General features: G+C 38.7%; 1 protein-coding gene across 1 annotated transcript; it reads left to right on the top strand.

The window, feature by feature from the left end:
* Positions 1 to 2,049: 2,049 nt before the first annotated feature.
* On the top strand, positions 2,050 to 8,992 carry cotl1 (coactosin-like F-actin binding protein 1). The gene is made up of 4 exons (XM_029521986.1): positions 2,050 to 2,446; positions 3,302 to 3,384; positions 7,010 to 7,167; positions 8,851 to 8,992. Exons 1-4 carry the CDS (start codon positions 2,370 to 2,372, stop codon positions 8,959 to 8,961), a joined length of 429 nt encoding a protein of 142 aa, XP_029377846.1. The 5' UTR covers positions 2,050 to 2,369; the 3' UTR covers positions 8,962 to 8,992.
* Positions 8,993 to 11,184: the final 2,192 nt, after the last annotated feature.

The following is an 11,184-nucleotide window of genomic DNA, read 5'->3' as shown; positions in this document are numbered from 1 at the left end:
TCAAAATAAATGCGTTTGCCACCGAACTACTGAAAAGTTGCGGTTGTAGCGTAGACCACCATACTTGGTAAAATATATTAATCTATACAAAATCTAATCTGGAGCAATGGGACATTTTGTAAATTATTTATTTATTTGTTTATTTTTATGAGCTGCTGATACACCAGCTATTACCGGTTTTTTTGTGACTGGAATGAGAGGACACTGCTGCCAAGGGGAAACGCCTTTTGCCATTTTAATTTGAAGCCAAAAGGTTTGAAACGGATTTTGTGACAGGCATCAGCTAGCAATCATGACTAGCGCTTTAAGATCACATTCAAGACTTCTAATGCTAAAAATATATTTAACTGTTCCATGTTGGTAAATATGTCATAAATCACAGAATTTCTAAAATGTTACACACACACACAGCTCTTCTTGCAAAGTATGGAGGTATTACGTCCAAACGCAAGACAAAAAAAAGTTAAAACCCCATATAAACTATCGTTTCATCATCATAACATTTGGCATCTGAGCTGCCAGATATGCTAATATTTCTATATATATATATATATATATATATATATTGATGTTCTCTGTAAGTGTTTAATTTGATTTAATTTTATTATTATTATTATATTTTATGCATGTATTTTTTGGTCTAATACGCTTATGAAAAATGGATGCGAGGATGCAATGCCAATAAATGAAAATTAAACACCTCGTTATCTTTAAATGGCTTATACAGACAATGCCAGTGAAAAGTCTGTAGACGCTTTCTCTTTCAAATGAAAAGGAAACAGTGTCCAAACTTTTACAAGGTCCTGTATATTATGTAAAAAATGCAGTGTGAACTGGCGAGTGTGCTGGGCTTCTTGAACCAACAGGTGGCAGGATGGTGCAGTAACAAACAACCCGACGCCACAGAGCTCAAGCGCTGGGAGATGGCAAGCAGTCTGTAGGGTTCGCCTGCTGCCTGACAAAGTCTGTGACTACAGAGCTGGTGGAGTCAAAGATATCTAACCTGTCTCACCACCTAGCCGAATACTAAGCAAGCTAACAAACAAATATACAAAAACTTTGTGGAAACAGTTAAATTATATTTCCATAACCATTTTGCTGCAGTGGCGTATCGGCAGTGAACTTTTTCCGAAAATAAAATGGGTCCACTTGACAGATGGACTCCATCCTACAGAGAAGACGCAATACAGTGCATCTTATGCCACATGCACTTTTCGGTTAGGCACAGTCACTAAATTACTCGATATTTGCAAGTAGCTCGATTTGCTTAACACGATTCCCCGCTACAAATGCATAGTCGTGGTTAGCTCGTGACAGAGACAATTGTAAATTGTTACATGCTTATTTGAAAACCGTATTCCGCTTTTTATAAAACAATTGGGTCTCGATGCGACTGACTTCGTGAGTCTTTCAAATGTCACAAATAAGTAAAAAAAAAAAAAAAAAAAAAGCAACAACAAAAAACTGAAAGGAATTTAGCTATTTTCCCATTAATCTAAAATGCTCAGTTGTACCATGCTGAGGAGTAACCGAATCATCTACAAATTCTGGAATGAAAAAGCAAATATTATCAATTTCAATCCCACGAATGCCACCAAGGAGCAAAATGATAATCCAATCATGTTGTCAAAATTCACTAAAATTGTTTGACGTTATTTCTGTAGGCTAATGTTGTGAGGATTAAATTAAATCATTTTCACGTAAAAACACAAACAAGGTTTATGGGTTTTGAGAACAAAAGTTACAATTTAAAGATGAAGCTTAAAGTAGACAGCACAAATCGAATAAAAAAATGTACAGTAGCCTAAATGTTTTTAATATTATGTAATACTTCAATTGCAATTAAAAATACTACTTGAATGACCCACTTTGTGACTCAACACAACATCACAGATATATTTTGGCAACATATTATTCAAAACCATATTGTTTTTGTGCTGCAGCTTCTCTTCTCTACTGTTTACTTTATTCTGAAAGTACGTACCGGAAAAACAACTTGTATATCATGGCATGCTTGACTGAAGTGCTCAGATCTGTGAACGCTCACAGGAGGGGAGGTGAATCTCGCGTCTGTCTTTCAGCTGGCGACCTGATTGACTAACATCACCAACGCCCATAAAGTGGCAATATACAGGAAATGAACATAGCTGCTAGAAAAAGAACCGTCTCTTTCTCTTAAGACCGACCGGCTCATTTGTTCCAGTGCGGTGGTCGTGATTTTGGAATGAATCTTGTTGTATAACGATCAGTTTTGTTGGATGTGTAGCATCAACTGCACGTTAGCGGCCGTATTACTGTGTAACTAGGTCCCCACTGGCTTGAATTGATACGAGGTAGATATAAATTGTTTCACTCCTCTCCACGCGAAAATGGCAACCCAAATCGATAAAGAGGCTTGCAGAGAAGCTTACAACCAAGTCAGAGATGACAACACGGATACCAACTGGTGAGTCTGCTGACATGGTTATAAATCCAACCTGTGTTAACGAATGTGACTTGCGTAAAATTGCAGAAAGGGATGATTCAAAAATGTAGGATCTCGTCCGTATATTCATTAGTTATTCCTTTTTTTTCGGCAACAGTACAATTCATCATTGTGACTGTCCTCCAGTCTCATCAGTTAAACTGTATTCACATATCCGCCTTGCTGCGCTGTCGTGTCGCAGGAGAAAGCTGCGAAAATAAAATGAGGACTTTCCAGAAAAGTTTACTTTTCATTTAAATACGCTCCATTTGGCGGATTGGAAACATGCCGTTTGACAGATGGATGCCTTCCGATATAAAAGATGTAATGAGTTCCATTTTATGCCACGTTTACTTTTCGGTAAGGCACAGCCACCTTAAATTACTCGATATTTGAAAGTAGTTCGATCTGCTTTCCATGATTACCCGCTACAAATGCACACTGTTGGCCTGTGAAATCATTGTTTCATCCTTATTATTTGAAACCCATATTCCAACGATGGCTAAAACACATGACGCTTTCATGATCTGTCTGTCTGAGCTAGCTGATTGGTATTCTGGCCATTTAGCGGTCACACAGTGCACAGTTGTGAGGCCCAGCGGGGCAGAAGTAATTTCCTTTGTCCTGCATTCAGCGAGCATAGTATATAGTAGTGACACTCACACATGGCTGCCGCAGAGCTGCCGCATTGCTTTGGCGTCTTTGCCATTTTGTGCATTGCTTCGGTTTGCCAGGATGTTTTATGTGTATAAAACAGCGTCGTTGTGAATCAACAGTTCCTAATATAGTATTATGTATATCGTAGCCTGATAATGCACTTGTGTTTGCATCTTCTAGGACTGTGTTTAAATATGAGGGCTCCATGATCGTTCCTGCAGGACAAGGGACTGACTATGAGGACTTCAAGAGGATGTGCACAGGTAAAGAATACATTTTATTTTATATAGAGCTTTGGGTTGCCACAAGTGTATGGATGAGTTATCTACCTGCTACTGATTAGTCTGGATTTTGTAGTGTGTGGCCTGTGTGTGCTCTGTCTCTGCACAGGTTAAACAGCCTATATCCCCGACAGCTTGACTTGGCAGGACACTAATCTTGTAAGACTGTGTTCACCCATTGGCCTTTCAGTCTTATGACTATGGTGTCAAAGCACTTAACACTGCATGCGATATATTGCACAATCTGTTTCCCAATATCCTGCATGTGTTTTATACAAAGGGAAACATTGAAGGTCACCTTTCTTATATCTGTCCCACTTTTCCCTGAATTGAAGTACAACTGGAAAATGAACATGCATTGAATTTTTATTCAGTTGTAATTCTGACTGCTGAGCTGAATGAAAGAGCATAATAAACTACTATGTTTTCATAGCTAAGCACAGTAATCAGAATAATCGTTGCCTGCAGAATGTGCTTTTTTTTTGTTTGTTTGTTTTCAAAAAGAAAGTGTAGCAGCAATCTACCAATAATGGGTATAGGCAGAATCTGTAGAGAAAAATGATCACACCGAGGTCTAAAGTCCCGTTTTCTCTGTATTACTGGGAAGAGCATCTGCTCAGATGTTGGGTGTGGCTGTTTCTGATGGTTGTTCTTGTTATCTTTAAGGCATGCAGCCCAGGGCTATGTTCCCGTTTTCACCATTGTAGCTCACATTTCTATGTTGAAACAACTCATTTGTTGCTGTGCTTTACAACAGTTTAGCAAGTGGGTTTGCCATTGGGTTCCTGTTCAGAGATGACACAGATACACGTTGTGAGACACCTCTCTGTGTGTGGCATTGTTTCCCATATTCACTGAAATCATGCCAGACTGTAGGAGCGGCTGTACAGACCAGTCGTCTACTAAAAGTAGATCAATTGCACAACTTGGAGGAATGCAAGAAGATAATGTACCCAGTGCGTTTCTTCTCCACAGTTCTAAAATCCAATTTTTACTTCTCTTCAAACTGACACTAATCGCCACTTTTGCCAGGAAAAGTATTGTCTGTATTGTTGGAACAATAAATCCAAACCAATCCCCTCATCTGTGATAGAAGTCTATAATGAGTTTATGTACCTGTTCCACTTTTTTTTTCCTTTTTTCTTTTGGGACTTGCTCCTCAAGCCAATCCTCCATATTGGGGCCTCTTTGGCGGGCTAAGTTGACAACTAGAGTCTCGAACTTTTTCTCTTAGATTCCTAATTTTGTTAAATAATCAATATTTAGCCCTTTTGTTTTTTCTTTCTATGTTACCATGTTACCATGTGACTTCCTCAGCTTCCTCAGTTTTATAGCTCACAATCTGCTACATTGGTAAAATCTCTAGTTCAAAATGGAGGACTAATTTTTAAGAGTTCCACAGTTGATCCTTAGCTATGTGCTTTATAACCAAATACCTGACGATACCTGAAGGACCCATCAACCGCAGCTGCACTTGCCTTGGTAATCATTATATCTGCTAAGCATCCCTATATAATCCACAGCAATTAAAACTGAGAGCTAGTATAGTGGTCTCTTTGTCCCAAAGACAGGGTTGCTCAGTAAAACTGGTCAATCTCTTTGGGAGCTCACTAATGGCTATCTGCCTGTTAAAATTTTTTGCGTTTAATGTCACAGGCACAGTGATATACTGGCAAGCTGTCCAGGGTGTAAAAAAAACAAACAAACATTGGGATTTCCCCATTGGAGATCAGTACCAAATTAAATGGCCTATAGGTGACTGCATGCTGAGGCATCGCATAGTATGATTGAGAAGAAGGCCGGATTCTGACTCAATTAACATGATGGTAACACCACTCTTCATCAACCCACTGACACCATCCACAGGAAACAGTTTATTTTTCCTTGTCTGTGTTGCAAAGGAAATTGGCATGCGCTGGAGCTGAAAGTTTTGGTTTCATCTGCCAACCCTTGGCCTGATAAAACTCCCTCAAAGTATTTTCTGCCATCTCATCTGTCTTAGTAGGTTTCCCTGCCTTGGGGGGGCGTGCTGAAAGCAGAGGACAAAGTGAGTGTGTGTGTGTGTTTGCGCATGCACATACTGTGGAGCCTGTGTTCATTGTTACAGGCAAAGTGAATAAAATTATTTCCTTTGTGGCTGTGCTGATAAGAGTCTTTACAATGGCCACTCCTCTTAATGTTCTGTGAGAACAGTCCTTCTGAACTTCTGTTAGGAAAGACCACTGGATACTCAGCAGCATTATCGGAAATGTAGGATATAATGTTTCTGGCAAATATCTTTGCCAGCCTATGCTGCTTCAGTCTGTCTTTCTGGAATTTTGGAAGAACAATGCTTAGGGTTTGACAGACCAACACTCTAAAACCCATCTGACATAAAACAGGAAAGCTCCTCAACTTTGATTAAAATGGTGTTACATAAAAATGTTCTCTGGGTTCAAAATTGACAGTCAGTCTCTTTGGATGAGTCAGTCAGTGGTACTCTGATGTTGATCATGCAGGAAAACTGACGTAATTCATTACATGTTTCCACCAACCAATTGTTGTTAATGTGTATGTTGTTAACTTAGGATGGGTCTCTCTGCCAGCAGTCTTATTTTAGGAGGTTGGTAAATTATAACAATGCTGTACCCTCAAAGTATTATGCCTTAACTGCCTGAAAACAGCAGTCAAGACAACCTGAGGTCCATCTGAGGTGGTTGGCTGATTGCAGTCAGATGAAGTCACCATCACAGTTGCACTGTCTAAAATAAACTTCTGTTTACTTCTGTGACTTCATGTGTTGCCTTAGCTCCATGTACTGCATCTTTTCCAAATCTTCAACAATTGTAAGCAAATGTAGTGTCCTTGACATAGCCACTACAGCTAAACCAAATTCAGTTTTTCAAACAATGTCTACAGGTCATTTTTAAAAAATATGAAAGTCGTTCCGAGTGAGATCGCTGCCCAGCTGTGTTAGCTTTGAGTGCAGGCTGTTAATAGAGGTCTATATTGCATCTTAGACAAACACCGCAATTTTAAACTCAGCCAAAATAATTGAAATGGTGAATCTGTTGGTATTAACAAAGGAAATTACATCTTTTCATTCAAATTTCTTGACAATAAACGTCTAAAGCAATCTGAGTAGGACATTCATTGTACTTATAATCACTTTAATAAACATTTTGTTTTTCTTAGTCTAGGACAGAAAGTTGAAGCTACCACCAATTCACAGACCCAAGCATGTCCCATCCTGTCTGTTGTGAAGCATAAGTCACATCTTTGTCCACTTTGATTGGCCAGATATAATTTTGTCTTTCATCACATTAGAAATGTACTAAACAAAGCTGTAGTTTTACTGTATGTATATATATATATATATATATATATATATATATATATATAATTTTATTTATTTATTTATTTTTTTGCTGCCTCACACCCTATGACAGGAGGTCAGTCAGTCCCCAAACGAGCCAAAAAAACTAAATAATGTACACCTGTTTTGGGTCTCAACCTTTGCTCACTTCAGAATTTTGTGTGTGTGTGTGTGCATATGTAAAAAAAAAATAGCTCCTCTGACACCTTCAAACTGTAAATTTATCTTGGTTTTCTCCATCTACTTCGTCAGATGATGCCCGTCTGTTTGGCTTTGTACGGATCACGACTGGAGATGCTATGAGCAAGCGAGCCAAGTTCACCCTCATCACCTGGATTGGTGAGAACATCAGTGGCTTGCAGCGGGCCAAGATCAGCACTGACAAGACACTGGTCAAAGAGATTGTGCAGGTCAGAGAATATGCATATGTAATTAAAGGAATGGTTGTCATCATGAGAGAAGGACAGAGTGAAGCTTCAATGGTCCCTTTGGGCAAACTGGTTGGATACTGAGGACATGTAGCTACAGAATGATCCATCCATCTATCTTCATCTGCTTATCTGGGATTGGGTCGTTGAGCAACAGAATGATGTATGAACAAACAGTTGACAGTATTTTTCTTTGTTGTTTTCACTTTTTCTGACAAGCGCCAATTTTAGAAAATACTCACTCTAGTAAGGATGCAGCGATTAACTGATTTTACTATTAAACACGCTTTAAAACATCACACTTAATTTGATCCCAAAGGCTCAAAGTTTTTTTCTTCTCATGCCCAAAAAACTGAAATTACGCTGGTACAATATCTTCGATGGAGCGAAAGCAAAGTTAAACCAGAGGTGTAGCTGCTTACGATGCCGTGCGTATCAAGGGGCATGGAGGCTACGTTACATTAGTTAAACAATGGCAGAAGAACCAAGCAGTGAAGCTTTGTTTCCACCTAAGAAAAAAGTGAAGTCAGCAGTGTGGGAGTATTTCAGATACAGCAAGAATGACCAGGGAGTCATTCAAGGTGACGCGTCACCTGTCTGCAAAACCTGCCGAAAAAAGTTGCGGGTAAAGGTTCAAACACACCAAACTTGATGCAGCGTTTGCGGGATCACCACCCAGCCTATTTTCAATGTTAGAGTGTTATTTATGTTTAAGAAAAGAAGCTATACAGTTTAAGTCAAAAGCCAACTAGATATTTTTTCCCCCATGTTTGCAAGTTTTCTACTCAGGTGTAAAAGGATTATAGAATACACAAACTGAAAATAGAAGATAATTTTGCGCTATTTTTAATCAAAAGAGCGATGCAGACAGACAGAGGTCACTTTTCTTTAATTCCAAAGGGAGATATAGAGTCTGTTTATTATTTTGTACTGTATTATTTTATTACTGTTATTTCTGACATCAATAAATAATAATAATAAATAAATAAAAATCTCTAAAGAATGCTCGTGCCATTTTATGTATTAGTTCATTAGCAGTGTTGTGAAATTAACTAATGCGTAATAATCGTGATAATTGTGAAACCGTGATTATTCCTCAGACTGCAATCATAGTTTAGTTGACACAACAGCACTTTGTGGTGTGACTGGATCTTGAGAAAGGGCAGCTATGTCATGTCATATTTATTTATGTAACGCCAAACCATTGTTACATCAAGGCACTTTACACGTACAGCAGGTCTTGACCGAACTCTTTATGAAGTTGTTAAAGAGACCCAACAGACCCCCCCCCAAGAGGAAGCGCTTAACGACAGCGATAAGGAAAAATTTCCTGTATGTGTGTCTGAAGTGTGAAGCATCAAAAACCAGACCTTTTAAGACTTTTTTTTTTTTTTTACTTTGTGAAGGATTTTATTGAAAAATCTTTTGTCAATGTTAATTAATGAGGTAGTATTTTGCTTTCTAAACCAAAACTCAAGGTTGGATTGGCAAAGATATTGAAACATTACTGGGCACAGACTATCAGCTTGGTTTATTCCCATTATGCAACAAAGGAAAAGTGATTTTAGTTTTGTTGATGTAAACTGCCGTTGGGGTTTTGGTGCTAGACATTTTTGTGCTGTGGTCATGCAGGTCTTCATTTCATTGCCTCTTTTGTTTCTGCAGAACTTTGCCAAGGAGTTCATGATCAGTGACCTGAGGGAACTGGAAGAGGACTACATCCGCACAGAGCTGAAGAAGGCAGGTGGAGCCAACTATGACGCTCAGGCCGAATAGAAATGCCACTGTCCACTGGAAGGGCTGGGGGTTGGGGATACGGGGGTTAGGGGGGGTTTGAATACATGTGGGTGGGGAGGGTTGAGGAAGGACTGCTACCTCTAATTGAGAGGGGGGCGAGGCAGGAAAGGGCAACTGACAGTGATAGAACCCGCTAACCACAAACATTTTACATTCAAAATAAGATCGGCCATGGTGAACAAATTGTTTAATTCCAATAACTGAAACTGAAGAAGTGGTGCACCAGAAGCAGTTTAGCATTTCAAATATTACATTTATATATAAAGTTATTTATGCTATCCAATAATTACAAACCATTGTTAATTTTCAAACGGCTTAATCACATACTGTTAACAATAGCAGCTCAGATCAGAAATTGTTGAGATATTTGTTGGCTCTGATCCTGGACTTAGAACTCTAAAGAGAAAACATCTTCACCTGGCCATTCATATATTCCATTTTAAAGTGTATGTATGAGCTGCAACATTTACATAGTTTGTGCAGCTTGAAGATTAAAAAGGCTCAGGCTCATAGTAGGACCAAATTGTCCATGACCAACACGGATTATCTTCCTTTAACTTGGTGATAATCAAGGACATCACTGAATTGTGATAGAAATGGTTAAATATTTTCTACAAACTTGCTGTTTGTATCCATTGAGATCTAAACAAAAATTGCAGCTCAACTCAGTAGTTAGTTGGTTAGTTTAGTAGACAGAATTGGTCCCCGTCTGTCTGTAAGTAAGAGAACAAGTAAAAGAATTCACCTTCTAGCACCTCTAAAGCTCATGGTCATCTTATACCCTGTTTTCTTCAAAAAAAAATCTGACTGTAGAAATGACACAGCAGCTGTCACATGACAACTAGCAGAGTCACTCAGAAGTCCCTGATTGTGGCCTACAAATGGTCCCACCCACCATAAGATGATGACTTATCAGTGTCAAATTTTGGCTTTTGTACTGATAAAAGAAATGGAAAGAAATGTGCTAATTAATGATGTTAAATGTGCAACTAGTTTATATGCTATTCCTGTTCAGAGTCAGACTGGCTGTTGAACTGCATTTTAATTTTTACACAAAACAAAGCTAACTGGCTGCTGTAAGAGTGATATTTTGTTTTCTCATCTACCTTTATTCATAATGAAGCAAAAAGTCTTATTTCAGACTGTTCTAACCCTGACAGTGAACACAAAATTGCTGTTACTGTGTTGGTTATCTGCTACAGTGAGGTGCCATATCTGAATATAGAAACATCTGGGTTGACAGAATGCAAGATATGCTTCATTTACACATAAATACATAGTTACAAGCAAGAGTATCAACACTCATAATAGTTACAAACTACTGCCTTCTCTCCTGTCCTGCCCTCTGCTCTTTCCCCAGTCAGCTCATGGTTGGTTAGCTACTATGTTTTGCATCATCTCACACCCATCCTCATCTCAAGTGGGATTTAGCTGGGCATTACAATGTTACATCAAGGCTAAAACATGTGTACAGGGAATTTAAGATAATGAGGATGTGAAAGACTGAACAGCTTCATGTCAAATTACTGAAATGTGATCATGATCACATGCCAGACTAGTTAGAAAATGGCTTCATTGATGAAGACAGATAAATTATTTTGAAAATATATCCTCCAGTTAAAGAGCATGCTCTCAATCATGACACACTATCATGATCAGCAGGAAAAGATCTCCATTCGCTAACAAGATCCTCATCATATACAATATAGCTACGTTTGTGTCAAAGCTGCGTCAAAGTATTTCATTCACCTGTCTTCATCACTGTGCTGTGTGCTGTGGGTCTTTTCTATCATTTGTGGTCCAAGCCTGCTGTTTAGGTTACTGCGAACGTTCAAGGACCTTGTTCTCTTTCTCTTTTCCAGTTCCTGTTGTACATAATCCGCATTGAGCAAATTCAATCGCTGGGTCAGAGTTCATGGCAAACAATAAGACTCTTGTTCTTACAGTCCATAGAAATACAGAGAAACAAACTTATGGATGTATCCCTTGGTAGTACATAAATTATTGAATGTTGCCTAAAATATTGTGGTTTTGAGAATGGAGCTCCTTTCTTTTGGTAGTCATCTAATGGTGTACCACTTAAAAGAACCCATGCATACTGTAACCTACTGTGTTTGACTGCCTTAGTCTCCCATGGAGAGAGGGGCATCATGTGAGTGTGTGGAAACTACACTGTGGTTGGTTACCCTCCTTACATATGAC

This window comes from Echeneis naucrates, chromosome 16, assembly GCF_900963305.1.
Source record: "Echeneis naucrates chromosome 16, fEcheNa1.1, whole genome shotgun sequence".
In the NCBI taxonomy this organism is placed as follows: Eukaryota; Metazoa; Chordata; class Actinopteri; order Carangiformes; family Echeneidae; genus Echeneis; species Echeneis naucrates.
The sequence above is the reverse complement of the archived record's forward strand: the minus strand, read 5'-3'. Positions and strand labels throughout refer to the sequence as shown.

What these genes read in the sequence shown, in the direction of transcription:
- cotl1 (XM_029521986.1), top strand. Translation starts at nt 2,370, where the DNA reads ATGGCAACCCAAATCGATAAAGAGGCTTGCAGAGAAGCTTACAACCAA. An exon ending in CTTCAAGAGGATGTGCACAG is followed by an intron (nt 3,385 to 7,009) that starts GTAAAGAATACA and finishes CTACTTCGTCAG; the next exon opens with ATGATGCCCGTCTGTTTGGC. An exon ending in TGGTCAAAGAGATTGTGCAG is followed by an intron (nt 7,168 to 8,850) that starts GTCAGAGAATAT and finishes TTGTTTCTGCAG; the next exon opens with AACTTTGCCAAGGAGTTCAT.